Source organism: Bos indicus, chromosome 1, assembly GCF_029378745.1.
Source record: "Bos indicus isolate NIAB-ARS_2022 breed Sahiwal x Tharparkar chromosome 1, NIAB-ARS_B.indTharparkar_mat_pri_1.0, whole genome shotgun sequence".
NCBI lineage: Eukaryota > Metazoa > Chordata > Mammalia > Artiodactyla > Bovidae > Bos > Bos indicus.
Window position 1 is genome coordinate 59,441,023 of NC_091760.1, and position 22,029 is coordinate 59,463,051.

General features: G+C 41.0%; 1 protein-coding gene across 2 annotated transcripts in view; it reads left to right on the top strand.

Moving 5' to 3' along the window:
- The window catches only part of QTRT2 (queuine tRNA-ribosyltransferase accessory subunit 2), a 62,530-nt gene that overhangs the window by 5,515 nt on the left and 34,986 nt on the right, over positions 1–22,029 (top strand). Inside the window, exons 2-9 of one of the 2 annotated variants that reach the window (XM_019983937.2) lie at positions 919–1,140; positions 1,907–1,962; positions 4,179–4,255; positions 7,457–7,669; positions 11,925–12,124; positions 14,491–14,642; positions 17,003–17,120; positions 19,053–21,221. In XM_019983937.2, the coding sequence (XP_019839496.2) occupies positions 941–1,140; positions 1,907–1,962; positions 4,179–4,255; positions 7,457–7,669; positions 11,925–12,124; positions 14,491–14,642; positions 17,003–17,120; positions 19,053–19,284 (1,248 nt within the window). In that variant the 5' untranslated portion in view covers positions 919–940 and the 3' untranslated portion in view covers positions 19,285–21,221. Of the gene's footprint in view, positions 1–918; positions 1,141–1,906; positions 1,963–4,178; positions 4,256–7,456; positions 7,670–11,924; positions 12,125–14,490; positions 14,643–17,002; positions 17,121–19,052; positions 21,222–22,029 lie in introns of those variants that run through there. The other variant, XM_070788365.1, reaches the window with a different exon arrangement.

A 22,029-nucleotide genomic window follows, 5' to 3' on the forward strand; every position in this document is an offset into this window, starting at 1 on the left:
CTGTGGTATTTAGAAAGTATATCTTTTATTTTTAATCAAATATTTTTCCTTTCCAATTGTAAAAGCAACTTTGCTTGTGAATTGCATTGATGCACCACAGTTTCTCACCTCTGCTTTTTTAAGAACAAAGTTGGAAAATAATCCCACTTCTCAGAGATAATCTCTGTTTATTTGTTCAATATATATTCTTCCATGAGTGCATGCTCAGTTGTGCCTGACTCTTTGTGACCCCATGGACTACAGCCTGCCAGGCTCCTCTGTCCATGGGAGTTTTCAGGCAAGAATACTTGAGTGGGTTACCATTTCCTTCTCCAGGGGATCTTCCTGACTCAGGGATCAAACTCGAGTCTCCTGAACTTCCTGCATTGGCAGGCAGATTCTTTACCACTGAGCCACCTGTGAGGCCTATATATTCTTCCATATATTTTAATAAACAGTGGAATGCTGCTTTGGAACCTGTTTCCTTCATTTAATTATGTGTTAGGAAGATTTACTATGTTGCCTAGTATCCTCTCAAATCAGAGAAAGAAAAAATTGATCAAAATAGTATTTCTTAAGCAGTGTGACCTTTCTATATACACATTTTCAAAGCTGAGAGTAAGCCTTGGCTTCAGAGTGTCCTTCCCATGATTAGTCTTTACTTCTGTCCTTCCATTTGTTTGGTTTTCATCAGCTGAGACAAAACTTCCCTGATTGAATTTAAATATGGATGATGTCATCATATTGCTCTGCAACTTTGGGAAAGGTACCTTATTCTCTCTGTCATTTCCCATCCCCCTATTCCTGATATCTAAAAAAATTCTAGACTGGGAAGTATATGAAACATGTTATTTTTTTTTCTGTAAGTTGCTTTCTTTCAAAAATGTTTAGCCTTTAGCCGTCATGGAACTTCTGAATGTAATGTTCTTTTCTTATCAGGACTTAGAGGAATCCCTTTGAGATGAAGCTAAATCTTACCAAGGTGGTTAATGGCTGTCGTCTCGGAAAAATAAAAAACCTTGGCAAAACAGGGGACTGCACCATGGACATCCCAGGCTGCCTTCTGTACACCAAGGCTGGCTCTGCCCCCCACCTGACCCATCACACGCTGCATAAAATCCACGGGGTTCCTGCCATGGCTCAGCTTACACTATCTTCACTGTAAGTATGAGACCTGATGATTCACATGTCAACTTTAGCAGCAGCTTGTTTACCTTACTAAGTTGCAGTAAAGAGAAAGACTTTTTTTGCTTCTGTATACAAAATGTGTAGGCTTTTTATAGTGAAATCAGAAGAGAGATATCAAATGTTATACATCATCTGACCATAACATGGAAGGCACAGGCCAGACCTACATGTTAGAGCTGCTTCGCTTTTCCATACCACCCTCATTGCCGCTGTTCCCAGGGGTGATGGTGCCCATAATGCCCCATAAGGGCTAAACTTGTGACTGCAGGGATGTCTTCGTGCTCCAGCCTCAGAGTTTCCTCTGTCTCTGCATGTGTACTTGCCAGTTCTACTCTAGGGTAACAGAACTAATAGAGTTGAGGTCATTTTGTGTCATGTACATACTGACCTTATCCCTAATTGAAAAATCTGCTATTTGATCAAATTACTCTGCAAGATTGTATTAGTAACAGTCATTTTAAAGGAACAAGGGGAAGAAGAAAATCTAGATATTCTGAAGCCCTTGATCTTTGCCAGTTTCTCTTTCTCACAGAGCCACTTGCAAATTAAAGACCTTCGCCCTGTCTAATGAACCCAACCTAATGAATGGGGACTCCTGAATATGTTGTACTTGGTGTTTTGAGACTACGCTTACTGTCACGTGGCTCATTTGGCTGAGGAGAAGAGGGCTTCAGTTGTTGCATAGAGTATCTGTAGAATGATTCATTATTATGTTACATATTTTTCTGTTTTCTTATAGGGCAGAACATTATGAAGTCTTGGCAGAATATAAGGAAGGAGTTGGAAAGTTTATAGGTAAAAGTTAATCAAGTTATTTGCATGTGCCTTCTGGTGTATTAATTTGGAGGTTGAAGATACTTTTTGTTTTTTGACTCTTTATGTATACAGTTACTCATTCATGAATATAATAAGCATTTATTGAGCATCTAAGAACAGGCATTGGGGATTCAAAGATGCTGCTGCTGCTAAGTCGCTTTAGTCGTGTCCGACTCTGTGCGACCCCATAGACGGCAGCCCACCAGGCTCCCCTGTCCCTAGGATTCTCCAAGCAAGAACACTGGAGTGGGTTGCCATTTCCTTCTCCAATGCACGAAAGGAAAAGTGAAAGTGAAGTCACTCAGTCGAGTCCGACTCTTAGTGACCCCATGGACTGCAGCCTACCAGGCTCCCCCGTTCATGGGATTGTCCAGGCAAGAGTACTGGAGTGGCTTGCCATTGCCTTCTCCTCAAAGATGAGTAGGAAACAATTAACTGCCCTAATGAAACTCAGAGCCTAGTTGGCATAAAGATAAACAGGTAGTTCTAATAGAGTGTGGTGACTGCATTTGCAGGATCGGGAGTAGGTACATGTATGGTGAGGGCCTAGACGGAGGAACATACAACCTGCTGTAGAGTCCATGTGAATGGAGGTCAGAATAGAGACCTCGTGGGTCAAGGAGGAATAGGAGTAAGCAAGGTTGGGAGGTGGGTGTACTGGTGGTGGTCGACAGGTGTGGGTGACGCTCCAGGAGGAGAGCAGAGACCTAGAGGTGAGGGACTGCGTGGAACGCACCTCAGACCCAAAGCAGGCTTGTCATGTTTGAGCCTAAAACATGGCAGAGGATGAAGAGTTTGTATTCACCTATATTCTGATATGTTAATATCGTCTTCTGTTCCAGAAATAGAATTTTAAATGCCAGTATATGTGTCCATTTATTTATAGGAAAAGCTTAGCAGTGACAGCCAGAGAACCAACTCTTCACCAAACAGTTTTCTTCTGAAGCTTTTCCTCAGTGTCTGGGACTCACTTAAGTGACTGAAAATCCGTTTCCATTGGTTATTCAGTCTTGCTACTTCTGAGGGAAACCGCATGATGACTTGGTTGTCACAAGGGCCTGTATCTCCATAGAGGAATTTATATAATACCATTTCCCTTGATCTGAGACCAATTTTAATAACTGGCTTTAAAGTATCCAAGCATATAATTAAGTGAAAATAGCTAATATAAGCTTTCTAGAGATAATTGTAATAATTGCAATTGTAGAAAATAAGGTGGAGAATTGCAGAGATTTTTGTTGTTTGCTTTATATTTTTGGTCTTCAGCAAAATCCTGTTTTTTTCCTATGAAAATGTGGCATATAAAATTTAAGTACGTATGAGTTAATAAATATTTTTTTTTTTAATGAATGTCTTTTTGATTAAAAAAACCTAAGAAACTGTCATCTTGAGTCAATAAAACTTACTGAAAAGGAGATCCATTTGCAGTGTCCTATAGTTTTTCTATAATTCTGTCCTTAGGGACCCATGATATGGGCTCCATTTATTATTAATAAGGTTACCTGTTGACTGTATAATTTCATCTTTCCACTAGCAAGTACCCCTTGGATGGTACCTTATTGAGAATGAACTTAATGTTATTTTCTTCAAAGCAAATCAAGTAGGGTCAGCATTTCATTAATCACTTTTCATTGTATCATGCTTCTGGTTATACATTTTCTTTGTAGCAACTCAGTGTCATTAGACATGAACGTTTGGTTCTTCTTTTGGATTTGTAGGTTTCAAATAATCTTCATTCATGTTGACAGGCCTCCTATAATTCTAAGGTCGGGTGTGGGCAATTTACTCTGTTTTAGAGTTACTTTATCTGTCCTGCTGGAGAAGGCAATGGCAACCCACTCCAGTACTCTTGCCTGGAAAATCCCATGGACGGAGGAGGCTGGTAGGCTGCAGTCCATGGGGTCGCTAAGAGTCGAACACGACTGAGCGACTTCACTTTCACTTTTCCCTTTCATGCATTGGAGAAGGCAATGGCAGCCCACTCCAGTGTTCTTGCCTGGAGAATCCCAGGGACGGGGGAGCCTGATGGGCTGCTGTCTATGGGGCCGCACAGAGTTGGACCTGACTGAAGCGACTTAGCAGCAGCAGTATCTGTCCTGATGGATATGAAGCCACATTATGAAGCTGCTGTCAGTTACAGCACTGTGTAATTGCTGATGGAAGTGCTTTTAGGGGTTCTTTTTCTGTTTATACAGGCATGCCAGAATCACTCTTATACTGTTCCCTGCATGATCCAGTCAGCCCTTGCCCAGCTGGATATGTAACAAATAAGGTATGTTCTCAGAAGGTCCTTCAAGGCTGAAGTTTTGTCTCAGGAAGTCAGCCCCTTGGATCCCTCAGATGCAAGGATTCCACTGCCTGGGATGCTGACCCATTCCAGATCCCTTCATGCCTTCTCTTTGTTTGTATGACTATCGTGGGATGGTGTGGTTTGTAGGGCAGCCCACGGATGAGTTAAGGTAAGGAATGTATCCTCAGCTTTTTGACTGTTGCCAAAACTTTGGGAGGAGAGAAAGGTCAAGTACATGCCCCCAAAATAAATTGCTATAATGGTAGAAAAAAATACTCTTTTGGTACCATGCTTTATATGCAGTTTTAACAACCTCAGGAAAAGTAGGGAAAGTTGCTGATGAGTGTTATCACATGTATAACTATATATAGTAGGACTTCAGTATAATACTGCTGTTTAGAACAGAATTTGAAAAATCTGAACCCATAGCCAGAGGTTTTAGCTAGTCAAAAACAGTATCCAAAGGACTTCATTAAAAGTTTTAATTGGAGATACGGCCCCATTGCATTGTCCCAGAGGACAATGTTCTGGAAAGACTTCAGTATATACTGCTGCTTCACAAACAGTTACTTTTTCTTCACCCACTTTATTGATATCAACAACGTCTATTAATCTTACCTAAGATACCTTTTTTAAAATTTGTCTTCCTCTTTACACTTCTTTCTATTTTGCAATTTGAATTCAAAAGAAAATTTTGACCTCGCTTATTCCATTTATAAGGGAGAACGGATTCATTCAAACAGTGTTATGCAGGATGAAAAAGATTGTATGTGGTCCTCCAATTATGTACATCTATTCTAAGAAGAGAGATGCTGTAGGGGAAGCAGTAACCAAAGGAACATACAGAGATTCTTGTGTACTACGAGATTTATGTCTTTGCATATAATTCTGTATCTAACTATGTCTAATGAGTAAACATGTATTAAACATTCATCATGTGTGAGGCCCAGACTCTGTATGGACCTAACAAAAGCAGAAGATATTAAGAAGAGGTGGCAAGATCTTCACGACCCAGATAATCACGATGGTGTGATCACTCACCTAGAGCCAGACATCCTGAAATATGAAGTCAAGTGGGCTTTAGGAAGCATCACTACAAATAAAACTAGTGGAGGTAATGGAATTCCAGTTGCGCTATTTCAAATCCTAAAGATGATGCTGTGAAAGTGCTGCACTCAATATGCAAGCAAATTTGGAAAATTCAGCAGTGGCCACGGGACTGGTAAAGGTCAGTTTTCATTCCAATCCCAAAGAAAGGCAATGCCAAAGAATGCTCAAACTACCCCACAATTGCACTCATCTCACATACTAGTAACGTAATGCTCAAAATTCTGCAAGACAGGCTTCAACAATACGTGAACTGTGAACTTCCAGATGTTCAAGTTGGTTTTAGAAAAGGCAGAGGAACCAGAGATCAAATTGCCAACATTAGTTGGATCATTGAAAAAGAAGGAGAGTTTCAGAAAAACATCTATTTCTGTTTTATTGACTATGCCAAAGCTTTTGACTGTGTGGATCACAATAAACTGCGGAAAATTCTGAAAGAGATGGGTATACCAGACCACCTGACCTGCCTCCTGAGAAATCTGTAAGCAGGTCAGGAAGCAACAGTTAGAACTGGACATGGAACAACAGACTGGTTCCAAATAGGAAAAGGAGTACATAAAGGCTGTTTATGGTCACCATGCTTATTTAACTTATATGCAAAATACATCATGAAAAACGCTGGGCTGGATGAAGCACAGGCTGGAATCCAGACTGCCTGGAGAAGTATCAATAACCTCAGGTATGCAGATGACACCACCCTTATGGCAGAAAGTGAAGAAAAACTAAAGAGCCTCTTGATGAAAGTGAAAGAGGAGAGTGAAAAAGTTGGCTTAAAGCTCAACATTCAGAAAACAAAGATCATGGCATCCGGTCCCATCACTTCATGCCAAATAGATAGGGAAACAGTGTCTGACTTTATTTTGGGGGGCTCCAAAATCACTGCAGATGGTGACTGAAGCCATGAAATTAACAGACACTTACTCCTTGGAAGAAAAGTTATGACCAACCTAGACAGCATATTAAAAAGCAGAGACATTACTTTGCCAACAGAGGTCCATCTAATCAAGGCTATAGTTTTTCCAGTAGTCTTGTATGGATGTGAGAGTTGGACTATAAAGAAACCTGAGCTCTGAAGAATTGATGCTTTTGAACTGTGGTGTTGAAGACTCTTTTGAGAGTCCCTTGAACCGCAAGGAGATCCAACCAGTCCATCCTAAAGGAAATCGGTCCTGAATATTCATTAGAAATACTGATGTTGAAGCTGAAACTCCAATATTTTGGCCACCCGATGGGAAGAACTGACTCATTTGAAAAGACCCTGGTGCTGGGAAAAATTGAAGGTCGGAGGAGAAAGGGATCACAGAGGATGAGATGGTTGGGTGGCATCACTGACTCAGGGGGCATGAGTTTGAGTAAACACTGGGAGTTGGTGATGGACAGGGAGGCCTGGTGTGCTGCAGTCCATGGGGTCGCAAAGAGTCAGACACGACTGAGCTACTGAACTGAACTGAACTGAAACATTTATAATGTGTGAGGCCCAGACTGTGTTTGGGGCACAACCATGATATTAGATACTTGGTTCAGACAAATATACAATGGTGTGATAAAGGCTATCTTTTCTATGAAAGAAATAAATACAAATTGCTGATAGAGCTTACAAGAGTGAGCAATTGATTATGCCTAGTAGAGTTTGGGGAACACAGTAGAGAAGATGGCATCTAAACTCTTATGTCTTGAATAGTATTTTACCAGGCAAAGAAGTAGGGGAAGGCCATCCCAATCAAAAGGAACAATGTGTTGAAAGAAAAAAATCAGTCTGTGGTATAATCAGAAATAGCATGGGGTGGAAGAGAGAGAAAGACTGGGATTCTGGAAAAGTAGTCACAGAATTCTTGGGCGATAACTGAGCAGTTGGCTTGAATGGACATTGAAGGACACTGTGAGCTCTCAGGTCCTTAGAAAATTTGGAATATGGTATGGGAAACCTCTTTACCCACCACGTCTAGAAGATTGCATTTGCCACCATCTCTCCAGCTGTAAAGAAGAATTGAATTTAGAATTGCTTTAATCATTTTATTATTTTCTTTTTATTTGCACATTACTCTTGCTAATTCCTCTCACCTTGTTCCATGGCAGTCAGTGTCTGTGTGGGGTGTTGGAGGACGAGTAGAAATGACTGCCTCCAAGTTCATGGCCATTCAGCAGGCCCTTCAGCCAGACTGGTTCCAGTGCATTTCAGATGGAGAGGCAACTTGCAACGAAGCAACTTCCATAAAAAGAGCCAGAAAATCTGTTGACCGATCGCTTCTCTTCCTGGATAATTGTTTGAAGCTACAGGAAGAGTCAGAGGTAAAGCTGTACCACTCACCTCGCCTTTCTCCTGGGAACTCTAGCTAATTTACATTCCGTGATACCGCCCTTTCTGCCCCTCCTCCTGTTTCTTGCTCTTCACTTCTTGGTCTCTTTTACTCTCCTAATTTTTTTTTTCTTCCCTGAATGTTTTATTGCTCTTTAGGATGTCTTAGGAGGAGGAAATGGCAGCCCACTCCAGTGTTCTTGCTGGAGAATCCCAGGGACAGCGGAGCTTGGTGGGTTGCCATCTATGGGGTTGCACAGAGTCGGACACGACTGAAGCGACTTAGCAGCAGTAGCAGCAGCAGGATGTCTTAGGCTCTCTTTTTCATCCCACACTATATGTTCTCTCTGGCAAGCTCCCCTTAGTTTTAATTGCTGAAAATTCTAAAATTGTGTATATGATCAAGATCACTCTCCTTAGCTTCAGAGTTACACAGCCACAGGCCTTTGCTACGTTCTATCACTAGACTATTCCTCTCATGCGCCTCAGAGGTAACAAACTCAGTATCTCCTCTCCTTACACCTGCTCTTCCTCTGGCTCTCCTTCAGCACTGTTCTCCCTGTGTGACAGTCCCCAGTTCCTCTGCCCAGAGATTTGAGTCTTTCAAGACCCTTTTTAGTATCCAGTTAATATTCAATTGTTCACTCCACCCTGGCTTCAGTTCCCTACATATGTCTGCAACGTGCCCCTTCTGGCTCTATATCCTGAAGGCATAGTAACCTCATCATCTCATGAGCTGGTGAAGATGAAGCTGTAGTAGTGAATAGGGGTCTTGATAGCAGAGTTAATAAAGCTGGAAAGGAAGGCATTCATTAGGAGAGAGCAGGGGAGGTGGGAGAATGGGAGACAGCGATCAGAGGAGAGACTTCTAGTGTCTAGTCATTTGTGTAGAGTAATCCTGAGCCACGAGCAGGCCCACTGTGGCAAAGCACATGGAGTTTGAGAAAGATCATTATTTTGAGTTTACTAATAAAAAATGTACTTTGGCTAATCAACTTAATATACATGAAATAATTAGAGAAAGCTTACTTGTCATTCTGATAGAACTCTTAGTATCTGAGTAAGGGTTCAGTGTGGGGACATTGCTGCAGCTCTGAATTGTTAGCTCTGCTAACAGTTATTTGCTAGTGATTGTTTTCGGCCGGTAATTATCCTTGTAGGATGAGTAATGTTTGGATGAGTAGAAAGGAGGACAGGGAGTGTGACAGAGTGTGATTATTAGAAAGGCCAGATGAGCCTCAAATCCCTCTTGTGTGTTGTCAGCCACACCATTTCACATTGTTCTTGTGGGTTGGGCAAATGCCTGGGTCCCTCCCTGTCCCCCTTATGCTGTTGTCTTGACAGGATTATTGATAGTGCCCCCTTTTAAGTGTGTTCCATTTTAGACAATATGGTTATACTTTTTATTTACTTATTTATTTGGCTGCATCGGGTCTTAGTTGTGGCACGCGGGCTCTTTGGTTGTGGTGCGTGGGCTTTCTAATTGTGGTGTGCCGGCTTAGTTGCCTGGTAGCAAATGGGGTCTTACTTTCCTGGCCAGGGATTGAGCCTGGGTCTCCTGCATTGCAGGGTGGATTCTTAACCACTGGACTACCAGGCAAGTCCCTGGTGATTACACTTCTTATACCCATGAAAACGAGTTCCTAGATGGGGCTATGCCAGTCACGTAAAGGAACAGGCCTGTGTAACTGTCTGCTTTGTATGTCTGCAAGCATCTTTTCCTCTCCCTGTGATTTCTTCCTCTTATCCATTGAATCCTCTTATTCTGAATGCCCTTAAGTATCGAGGCTCCTCAAGATTCTGTCGTCAGCTTTTCTTCCTTCTGTGTGTATTCCCGAGGCCAGGGATGGTAAATGGGTTTCATCTCAAGGTGCTCAGAGCTGTGCACGGTGCGGCAGGGTGAGGAGAGTCTCCTGGCTGTGTCTAGCATGGCAGCAGACGAGGGAGTGGCAGGCCTGTGCCAAGCACCTCCTGCTGTCTAGCCTGGGCCGTCGCACCAGTATATACATTGCCCTGACTTTTATTCCGTATCTTCAGTGGCTGATACCTCAAACTCAGAGTGCACAAAACAGAATAATCATCTTCCCTCACCCTCCACTGGTGTCCTAGGATTCCCTGTCTTGGCTCTTCTCATCATCTCCCTGGACATCTGAAATAGGAGCCAGGAGTCGTCCTATTTTTGTCTGTGTCCTCTCCCCAGGAAACTAATCAGTCAGGTTGTGTTGAGTTGTTGATTGTTCTTCCTAACGAGGTTGCAGATCCTCTGTCTCCTTTTCACTCCATCACTACTGCCTCAGTCCAGATCCTCTTCGTCTTCCCCAGTGATTCAAGTCATCTCTACTCCATCCTTTAACCACAGTCACGCTCAGTTCACTCTCCGCCCAGCAGCTGAAGTCTTCTTTCCGGAGGAATAGTTTGATTATGTTCCTCCTGCTTAAACCAAGAAGCAGGAGGAACATAGCCTTTTAGCCTCTTTATAGCCTTCCAGGCTCCCTTCCCACCCACTTCCTCTATCGAAAAGCCACTGTTGATTGGTATTTTTCCTTGTAAACCTTATTTTTTATAGTTACATACACATAATTATTACATATATGCATGACTCTGGTTTTTATTACATGAATATGATCATCTTTTCAGGAATTTGCTTGTTTTTATTTAACAGTGTCTTGAAATTATTTTCCTGTTAGTGTATATATTACTATACGTTCTGCTTTCTTTTTAAAACAGCTGTGTAGGAAGCCATGCTATGAACATATTATACTTTACTTAAGCCTCTACTCTATTGATGGATGTTTAGCCTGATTCCAGTTTTTCATTATTCTACACATCTTTGTTTCATATGCACCAAAAATAAACTTTGGTGCATATGAATAAATATATTTGTAGGTGATATTCTTAGAAGTGGAATTTTAGAATGTATAAAGATAAAAGTATTGACATTTTGGTAGATGTTGTATGCTTGCCCTAGGATAAGGCAAGGTGAACTAATTTTTATTCTCTGTAGTTGTAAGGGTATGTAAGTGCCGTTTCTCTAACCCTTTTTCCTCCACTGTGTTGATTTTTATCTTTAGACTTTTCTGTCAGTGTGATGGGCAAAAAATGGTATGTAATTATTTCCAGGTTTCATTTCCTTGTGAGGTTTAGTAAGCTCTCCGGATGTGTTTTTCTGAAGTTCATATTCACATATTTGCCTAGATGTCTGTAGGGTTGTCCTTTGCTTAGAGGATTTATTGGAGCTTTGTCCATGGTGTAGACATTTATCTATCCCTCCAAAGAGTACGTTCCCCTTTACTTTTGTTGATAGTATATTTCATTAAGGATTTTTTTTTTTTTAATGTTTCTGTGCTCAATTATGTCTGCCTTTTCCTTTTCCTTCCAAAGCTTTATCTTGCTTTGGAAGGCCTACCTTATCCCAAGAGTATAAAAATACTACATCTGTCTTTCTAATACTTGTATAACTATATTTTTTATGCTTAGATCTTTAGGGCCATCTGGAATTTATGTTTGAGAATGGTGTACAGTACTGATTTTTGTTTTATCTCTTTCCAAATGGACAATCAGTTGTCCCAGCGAAACCCAGTGTCACAGTTCCTAATGTTATTTATAACTAAGAGATTTTTTTTTCCCCCAAACTTTAAACTTTTTGTTTTGTATTGGGGTATAGCTAATTAACAATGTTGTGATAGTTTCAGATGAACAGCAAAGGGACTCAGCCATACATGTATATGCATCCATTCTCTCCCAAACCCCACTCCCACTGAGGCTGGCACATAACATTGAGCAGAGTTCTCGTTGGTTATCCATTTTAAATATAGCAGTGTATATGTGACCTTTCCAAAGTCCCTAACTATCCCTTGCCCTGGCAACTGTAAGTTTGTTTTCTAAGTCTGTGAGTCCTAAGAGATTTAGAAGTAGCCTAGAGTAAACCAGGAGAACCATTTCTACAAATGAAAGCTGTTGCTTTTGTTCTTTTCCTCTTGTATCTTCCTGGTGTGTGTTTAAGCTAAAGCATGACTGCCTATGTTGATTGTCTCAGTTTCTCTTCAGTCTTTTCTTTCTTCATTGAATGGCTTTCAGATTGTGTTCTTTGGAACCCTAAAGGTTCTCAGGAAGGAGAGTGTGCTATTCCCCTGCATGCTTCAGCTGAGATCTCGTCTCTTCAGGGGGCTTCCGGTAGCTAATGCTCATTTAAACAGAGGTCTCCACTACTGAAAACAGTTAAAAATGTTCAATCCTTTCTCACCTTAGGTCCTCCAGAAAAGTTCGATCATTGGAGTGATCGAAGGTGGAGACGTGACAGAGGAGAGGCTGAGGTCGGCTCGAGAAACAGCCAAGCGGCCTGTTGGCGGTTTCCTTCTGGATGGCTTTCAGGGGAATCCAGCGACCCTGGAGACTAGACTACACTTGCTGTCATCAGTCACTGCGGAGCTGCCCGAGGACAAACCAAGGCTAGTGTTCAGGAGGATGCAGGCCAAGCCTGGTGGGCTGCAGAATGTGCAGTGTAGTATGCAGTCTCTACATGGGCATGTCTTTTGATGTTTTGATTATGTTCTTTCTGGGCTGAGTCTGCTTGGGGGAGTTTCCATCAAGGCCATCTTGCCTTTGATTTTAGAATGTAGGCCAGAGGACAGTGCCATGTGAGTTAGTTTATTTGATTCTTGTAAGTGAGGGCAAGTGTTATATTATTCCCCCTCATTCTTGTGCCAAATATAAATAATATTCTTTATTCATTATAACCTGGGGACAGGTAGAAAGTCACATGGAACTCTGGCTTTAATCACAGAAAGCTAAGGATAGATCTGGGATCTCCAGTGGAATGAAGACGGATTCTATCAATAAGGACCTTTAAGAGGTTCTTAGATTTGAGGCAGGTAGTGAGGAGGAGTATTTTTTGAAATCAGGGGAACTGGCAGCCTGAGTGGGGCTGGCTGTTTCCATCCATCACAGGATTCACTATGTGCTAGAGAGAAGAGTGATCTGCAGGATTTTAAGGCAAAAAAAATCCGTAAGTTTCTGCGTACAGCTGATGTCTTACCAGACTATCCACATTTTTTTCTTTCTTTTTTTTTAAAGACTGTAGTCTTTTATCCCAGTTGGTATGAATATTCATGCTTTTTTTCCTGCAGATACATTAAGAAGTTTGATTATGGGGTAATGCTTATACCCCTCGGGCTGATGAGTAATATTATGTGTGCTGTTTTTAGTCACTTAGTTGTGTCGATTCTTTGCGATGCTATAGACTGTAGCCCGCCACGCTCCTCTGTCCATGGGATTCTGCAGGCAAGAATACTGGAATGGGTTGCCATGCCCTCCTCCAGGGGATCTTCCCAACCCAGGGACTGAACCTAGGTCTCCTGCATTGCAGGCAGATTCTTTACCTGTAATGGTCTGAGCCACCTGGGATACCCTGAGTGATATATATATGTATGTAATTTTACTACTTTTTAAAAAGAGTCCAGGTATAGCTTGCAGTTAAGTATATGGATTTTAGGCATGCCTTGATGAATTTTTATTCCTGTATATGCTTGTAAACACCAGCCAGAACAAGATATTTCCAGCACCCCAGCCAGCATTCTCCCCACCCTCGCCCCAGTTTTATCCTAGCCCTCTGTGTTCATTGCTTTCCCTCCTGTGCTTATTTCATTCGGGTGCAGATGACAATTCAGCACTAGTATTTCTAGTCATTTTCTGGACTTCTTTTGAATTAAATGCTCACAGATGTCTGTTACTGGATTTGAAAGCTGGGATTGTTTTTCTTTCTCTAAGTGTGTAGAAATGCCAGCTTCAGTTGGAGAGGAGTTCTAAAAACATGACATTACTTGAAGGAAACTGTAGTCAGAAAAACCAGCATATATTTAACGGTTCTGGTTGTTTAATATTACATAAGCCTTTTTTTGAACTTCTTTTAGAAATCAGGGAGTCTATAAGCTTTTCTCTGCCAGTTTATAAAAGGGACTATGAGTAGAAAAACAAACATAAAAAATAGCAGCCAGCCAGCCCTGATCTATTGCATCTCCCCATCTTGTTTTAGTGGAAAAACCTAGTTGAATATTATTAACATTCTCAGAATGCATTACCTATTGCCTCTAGAAATACCATCTCATTCCACTATGCAGACATTTTGTTAATGGAGAAAATATAAAGAAGCATAAAGAAAGCTAACTAGATTCTTGGATCCTGTGGGCAGAGTTGAAATTCTGAGAGTAAGAATTGCTTTGTAAATGGAGCTATGAAGAATACAGTAGGTAAAAATGTCTTTCTTGAGCCAACAATGAAAAAGAATTATAAGCAAAGTACAGTTAAAACATGGAAGAGTATTTGAAGGGGAAATAAAGCACACAGCTTTGCACTAAAAAAAAAAAAAAAATCATATGCAGTGGATAGAAAGGCTACAGAGTTCAGTCCAAGACTCTGGAGATTGTTTCAGAAGGGATGAGGGGGAAAGAAAACTAACCCTTATTAGCGTCTCTTTGGAGTCAGAAACTACACTCTGCTTTTTCAAGTACGTCATTCATCCTCACAGCCAGTCTATGAGATGTGTATTCTTGCTTTTGTTTTTAAAATGGGAAAACCAAAACTCAGAGAGGTTAAGAAACCTTCCCAAAGTAACACAGCAAGTAAATAAATGGCAGAGCTGGGATTCCAGTCCAGGTTTCTGCCACCAAAGCTCTGTAGTCTTTCCGCCACGCCTCTTTATCTGCTGCCTGTCATGCTAACCATGATTTTCATTATTATTACTGTTAATGCCCTCTGGAAAGACTCTGATTTCATTCCTGGCATTGTCCTCATGTCACTGTACGTATTATTTTCACAGGCTCATCTGTGGTGTTAGCCGGCCAGATGAGGTGCTCGAGTGTATTGAAAGAGGAGTGGACTTATTTGAGAGTTTTTTCCCTTATCAAGTGACAGAGCGGGGATGCGCCCTGACTTTCAGCTTTGATTACCAGCCGAATCCTGAAGAGACATGTAGGTCTTTTGAAGTTAATCTCTGTGTCACCCTTAAATTCTTTCTATTTCCTATCAGCTTTTGGCTTGAGTCACAAACCAGAAATATGTGCATACTGTAAAGCCAGCCTTTTATAAAACTACGTCTTTGTTTCTTATCTGTACGCCCTGGCATGTTGGCACACAGAACCAGGCACTTAATACTACACACATAGCTCATCAATATTCGGAAGTGATTTTTGTAGGGAGCAGAACCAAGAAAAACAAAACCTCTTCTATTAACAGCCAGAAAAAAAAGAACATTCAGAGTGAATGAATAGTGATGAAAATCTAAGAAAAGAAAACCTTTGAACTGCTTGGTAAAAGTTAATTCGTTTTTTCACAAAGGAGTTCTTGTCTGTTTTTTTGCAAACCTCATGCTAAAATACAGGGAGTCTCACCCCCTCTGATCTTAGTGTTACTTTGCCTTTTTTTTCATACTGAGATGTGAAAGCTGTTTTCCTCTGCTAATGTTCCCTTTGAAGCACTGCCATTTGTTTTTATTGTTTAGTTATTCAGAAGTCAAGAAAATCAGTTTCAGATCCTAATGTTTAGCTGGCAATGGAAAAGGAACCGGGAGACAGACTTTGGGTTGGGGTCCCTCGAAGTGTCTCTGCAGTGTTTCAGGAGCGTGTTGTGGGCCCGTTTGCCCTCTGGCCTTCGGAGTGTGCTTCCCTTTCCCGCCTGCTGCTCCCCTTAAATTTGAGTAGGGTCAGAGACTTTTATTCCCCACAGTGATGAAAATTTCATTCAGGATTTGTTACACTTCCGTAACACAACTTAAGCATTAATCTAAATGGAATTACTTCTGGAAACAAAATCAATCAAGTTGATCAAATTCTTAAGCAGAGGAGGCCAGGTTTACTATCTTTTAGACAGACTATAACATATGTATATAGATACTGCTACTGCTAAGTCATTTCAGTCGTGTCCGACTCTGTGCGACCCCTTAGACGGCGGCCCACCAGGCTCCCCCTTCCCTGGGATTCTCCAGGCAAGAATACTGGAGTAGGTTGCCATTGCCTTCTCCAATGCATGAAAGTGAAAAGTGAAAGGGAAGTTGCTCAGTCGTGTCTGACCCTCAGCGACCCCATGGACTGCAGCCTTCCAGGCTCCTCCATCCATGGGATTTTCCAGGCAAGAGGACTGGAGTGGGGTGCCATTGCCTTCTCTGGTATATAGATAGGTGTGCCGTAAACACTTTATAAATGTTCCTGGCTTCATTTACAAGTGAAATTATTTCTGCCAGCACATAGGTGATTGTTAGTCAATCTGCACTGTGAATATGCAAAGCTCTACAGAGAACCTGGTATTGAGTTCTCTGGAACAAACCAGTTCCTTTTGGGCCAGAGAAAGCCAGATTTCTTCATGATTGGAAAAACTGAGTTTAAACATTTTTATTAAAGTATTATTATGAATCATATTTGTGTATGTGCATAGTAAATTGGAGCTTTTTGCCAATTTCAAAGTGAAAATTCCACAAGAATTAGTTGCCTGATGTAGGCAGCAATTTCCCCAGTGACAAGGACTTTTCAAAAGCCAGGGTTTTATTAGGGTTTTCCACGTCAGCATGCCAGTAATGGCAGAAAAATTAGAATAGCCATGGGCTCAGTGCTCAGGTTACATCGCTTTTTCCTTTCACCTGGGCGAATTTACCTTCCTGTGACCATCTGCCCATTTTCCTTGGGCCTAGCATTGTTATTACTTGTTCCCAGAAATACTTCTCTACTTGCACTCTGGCTGGCTCTTTGCATAGTAACTAGTGTTTCTGTTGCAATTCCAGCAATGTTCTTACTTAAAGCAAAGAGTTCAAGGGCACAACTCAAATTCCCATTTAATTCTGGATTAACTGAGTTCCCTGTAGGGCCAGAGTCTCCATACAGAATACATAAATTAAAACCATATTCTACTTTTAATCTGTAATATAGGCAGTTACAAATCCCAATGAATTTGCATGTACATTATGATAAGACATGACCCCAACACACAGGCACACACACATTTATTCTTTCCCTCCCCCTCTTGTCTTAAACACACACACATACACACACCCAGCTGGTTTTTAAAAAATCATTCCTTGAGAGTAAGATTATAAGATATATACTTGTAGCCATGTTTTACTAGACATAGTTGAATCCCCAGGTTTTGATACTATGGATTACAGGTCAGTGCTCACCTTGTTACATGTTCCTTTTTTTAATGTGTGTGCATTTCCTTAAGATAAGTTCTAAGGAGTGGAATTACAGGGTCAAAGGACCTGAAATAGTAACTAAAACAAAAATTCTACCAGTGGCCCTCTTTACCTGACCTTCATTCAAGACTTCTTATTGGTTTGCCCTCAGTATTACAACAAAATGGAACACAGGAAGAAATAAAATATGTGGATCAAACAAAGAAAAGTAAAACAACCAGTTGCAACCAAGAAATGACATCATTTGAAATTAATCTGAAGGAAAAAAAGTAAGGATTGTTTTTTTTAAATTTGATTTCTGTCTTTTTAATTTCAGTCTGTTTTAAAAGTTTTATGTAACTGTTCCCTTCTCAGTTTATGAGTTCATAAAATATTTATAGTTGGACATTGTTTGGGCCTTCTCAAATTCAGTGCTAGCAGAACTCTTTTTTTTCTGTAGATGAATTTGTGTACTTTGTCTTGTCAGAAAACTGAGGCTTCATAACTAATGTTTTAGAAGAGCTGTCAGGAGGATTAGACCAAATCCATTGTTTGGTATTTCTTATGATTACTTTAAATAATGACAGTGTAAAATAAGAATTCAAGATAAAATACAACAAGATTTTTAAATTTTAAGGGATTTAAACCATCTTGGTTATATACAAATTATAAATCTTAAATAAAGTATTTGCCTCTATAAAGACTAAACTAAGATATCTTGTAACTTTGTATTTGGCCAAAAGTGGAAATAATCAGTGAACAAGTAAGTGGTTTTTCTGGAACTTGGTATACTTGTTTTAATGCTGGGGTATTTTTGGTCTTATGTAAAGGGACATTTTAGGGACTCGGACTTATTTATTACTATCTAGTAACAGTACATGGAGAAGGCAATGGCACCCCACTCCAGTACTCTTGCCTGGAAAAGCCCATGGATGGTGGAGCCTGGAAGGCTGCAGTCCATGGGGTCGCTGAGGGTCGGGCACGACTGAGCAACTTCACTTTCACTTTTCACTTTCATGCATTGGAGAAGGAAATGGCAACCCACTCCAGTGTTCTTTCCTGGAGAATCCCAGGGTTGGCAGAGCCTGGTGGGCTGCCATCTATGGGGTCACACAGAGTCCGACACGACTGAAGTGACTTAGCAGCAGCAGCAGCAGTAACAGTACAAACTTGAAAATTTATGAAAGAATACGAAATTCTTAGTTCTTCTTTCTGTAGCGATTTCTTGATTGTAGGTCTGAAATGCTGATGCTTACCATATTTGACTTATTGAAAAATAGCCGAAGAGATTCATTTCTGTTTTTAAAAAGCTAGGGTGATATAAATGGTTACTACTAAAATCCCCTTTACATTGTGGAAGTCATTGGAAACTGCCATATTTATCAGCAATAGATTTGAAGCTTTGGAGATTTGGCATTCAGATTGTGGTTCTGCTCATGACTGTGTGACTTTGGTCAAGTCGTTTAACTTCTTTTTCATAGCTGATAAAAGATAGTGCATATAGTGCTTAGCATGTGCCTGTCTGTGTCCTTTACTATATTAACTCATCTAATTCTTGTAACAGCTCTATAAGGTAAGCACTAATAAGGCATTGTTATTCCCTGATTACATTTCGGATGAGAAAACAGACCTGGGGGAGGTTAAGTGACTTTCCAGAGTTGAGTTGTGAACCAGGAAACAAGCCCGGTCATTGTAGCTCCAGGGCCTTCCCTTTTAGCCCCATTGGCCAGTCTTCATTGGTAAAGTGACAGGAAAAATGTCTGTCTCCACGGGTGGTTGCAGAGATTAAATGGGACAGAACATATAGAAGTTTTTTGTAAACTGCAAAAAGCTCTGCAAGTAAAAGGTCATACCGTCTCTTCTAATCTTATAGTTCTGATGGCAAGTGGGAGAAGAGTGTCGTTCGTCAGAACCGTGTCTCCTCACATTTTTGTGTGCCTTTACGGTGTGACTAACCGTGCTCAGCAGGAGGCAGCGAGCATGTGACTCTGCTGCTGCTCCTTGGTAAGCCTTGGTCTAGGAGGCTGTATCCATCAGAGCCGGACTTCTGAATCTCCTGGCCCGCTGTGCTCTCCATTACCTTTTGACTACATTGCCCTCTTCAGCAGGTGCCTGGCACTACGTTTGCTAGTTGTGTTACTGACTGTTGGTTATGTGCCAGCAGAATAGGTGGTCTGGGTTGTCAGTTTCTTGTGGAACATCATTGTAACTTCCTTCCTCAGGTACCAGGAGGACTTCAGTCCTCTCGTGAGAGGGTGTTCCTGTTACTGCTGTAAGAACCACACTCGTGCATACATCCACCATCTGCTGGTGACCAACGAGCTGTTGGCTGGCGTCCTGCTTATGATGCACAACTTTGAACACTACTTTGGATTTTTCCACTCCATCCGGGAAGCACTGAAAAGTGACAGACTGGCTCAGTTGAAAGACCTCATCTGCCGACAAGCCTCCTGAGACGTGGCACCCAGTCTGACTCTTCACATCAAGCCTGCACCACGGTTGTGATGTGGGAAGAAGAGAGCCAGAAGTGATCGAAACTTTAAACTTTAGTCACTTATATTTGAGAATGAAGTCTGCTTAAAGTAGGAACATCTGTACTGAGCTCTGCTCACATAAGGCTAAAGAGACTTCTTAAAACTGAAATGACCTAGATTGATCAGAAGAAATTGAAACATGACCTTTCATATTTCTACACTCTTTTAGTCAATAGAGATTTGTTTAGTCAAAGATAAAAGCTTTAGATATAAGAGGACAGCCTTGAAGTGGGGATGATGAGAATCTGAGGGTTCACTGCGTTGGATTGGAACTTGAAGGGAGATGATTGGTCGTAAGTCGTATGACTTCTGTGGACATGTGCCTGCTGACCAAGAGGAATCTAGCTGATTCAAGAGTTTTCTTCATTTTTATCCTAATATTCTCAGGGGCCTCTTTTGGATTCTTCTGCCTCCCAAGCTGTCCTGGCAGTCCAGTCAACCAGAAATGACTCTTGTGACTTCACCAGGCTCACATCTCCATGGAATGTGGAGCTCTCACGTTGCTCCAATGACCAGTTGGCGCAGGGCACACTCTTCATTTGACCATATGGTCTTTCTGTGACTTTCCTCCCTAAAGTCACCACACTTGCCTGTGTGGAGCTGAAAGTTTGCATTGCAGCTTTCATCTGGTCATACAGATCCACTGTGGTCTGCCTTTCGGGCTCATTCATAGTCGAGCCACATAATGACTGAAGTTCCATCACTTAGGGAGATTCAGTCACTGTGTGTTCACTTGGACGGAGCCCTGGCCTGGCTGTTAGGGGATTGGGTTTCACTTACTCAGCTGTAACACTTGGGTATATATCACTTAACCTCCCCATTCCTGTTTCCTTCTGAATAATGGGGACAGGTGTAGTGAAGAGTACTAGATGAATCTCTAGATGAATCTAAGATTCCATCCAGCTCTTAATACTTGGGGAACAAGAAGTTTTAGATTAGAACCATAGCTTTACATGTATCCTTGTTTATTGATCACTATTGGCTTGATTTGAAATACAGTGGTATCAGGAGTCAGGCAACAGTGGAGATATTTGAGAGCCTAAAAAGAGGTTTGGCCCATGGATTTTGAAGTGGTTGGTAAATTGGCATCAGCAGGTCCTGAGGCTAGGGAGGCCTTCCCTGATCACGTCTCATTCTATGAATTTTTTTCTGCTCTTGTCAAAGGAATGACATTCATGTTGATGGTATGACAGGTGATTTTTATTTATAAGTGCTTTTCTATATTTGTCAAGTTTCCTGTAAAAATACACATACGTGTGTGTTTCACACATAGTTTTTATAAAACAACAGAACAAAAAAGATGCCTTTGTTTTGTTTGTAAAGGTATAAAATATTTGTTTTATATTTTTATGCTGTATTTTCCTCTTTGTTCATTTTAGTGGGCATTACTGAACATTGTTTTTAATTATTATGTGGTTACTATATTTTTATATGTTGGGCGCCCATCTCTATGGTCTTCTTTTATTAGTGGTTTAAGAATGTACGTGAATTCCAAAGTTCATGAATTTCAGAATTCATAGATCCTCCTGTAACCTCTCTTCCAATGAATGGCAAGGGTACTTACAAAAGACAGAATTTCTATTCTCAAGAATCTTCTTGTTTTGAAATATATTGGATTGGACTTGTTCATATGTTTATATTCCTGTTCAATGTCAAGCCCGTTGTTGGAGAAGTATTAATAAATATCCTAGAATCCATATAAAATTTATGAGCTTTATTTGTGTTCAAAGCACTGAAAATTCTGCCCAACTTTGTCCATTTCTCTGGATCTTTTTCTTATTAGCACATTTGAAAGAATATTTCTTTCCTTTAAACTGATTAAAGTCAATAACCAATAAACATTTTTAATTAAAAAAATATCTGGTTTCCTATAAATAGTAATGCATCTATTAAACAAAACATTAATTTCCATGGTACCAGAAATGTTCTCCATTAGAAAAGAATTTTTCTACATTGATTCCATGTGTAGTCATTGTTTTTAAGTGTACTCACACTAAATGCAGAATCCAGGAAAGAGATTCAGGGAGGCACCTGTCACTTTACATAATCAGAGGCCTTAAGGCTATGCTAGCATATAATAAAAATAATAGTAATAGCCACAATCTATGGAGTATTTTACTGTGCCAGGCGCCTTAGCAAATGCTTTCCACAGATATCTCATTGACTCTTACAGCGTGGCTGTGTGTTGCTGATATTATTCCTAGCTTGAGTTTCAGGAAGGTTGAGTTGTCTGCCTGAGCCCTACCAGGAATTTCTGGAAAGTTGAGTGGTTTGCCAAAAGCCCGCCACTAGTCAGCTCCCAGGTTAGACTTGGCTCCATCGGACTAAAACTCAAGTTAACCATTGCACTAGCCTCTTCCTGGTGGCTTGCTCCTGAGTTGAAGGGGCTACAAGAAGCACAGACTGAAGAGAGAAGCCTTCTGGCCCTGAGGTGCAGGGGGCTTCTGAAGCCTTGCTGGAGCTCAGTCCTGGCTCCCACTGCTCTGCTGGGGAATAGCTGGCACTGGTCTGTGTGGCCCACAGTACCATGTTGACATCTATCGGTCTGTAGGTACTTGATGTGAGTTGCCATTCCATGTCCCCTAATTTGCCCAAGCCCAGTTTGAGGACCGTAATCACACCTTGAATGGCATTGAGCGGATTTGGAAATGATAGCTTACAGTGA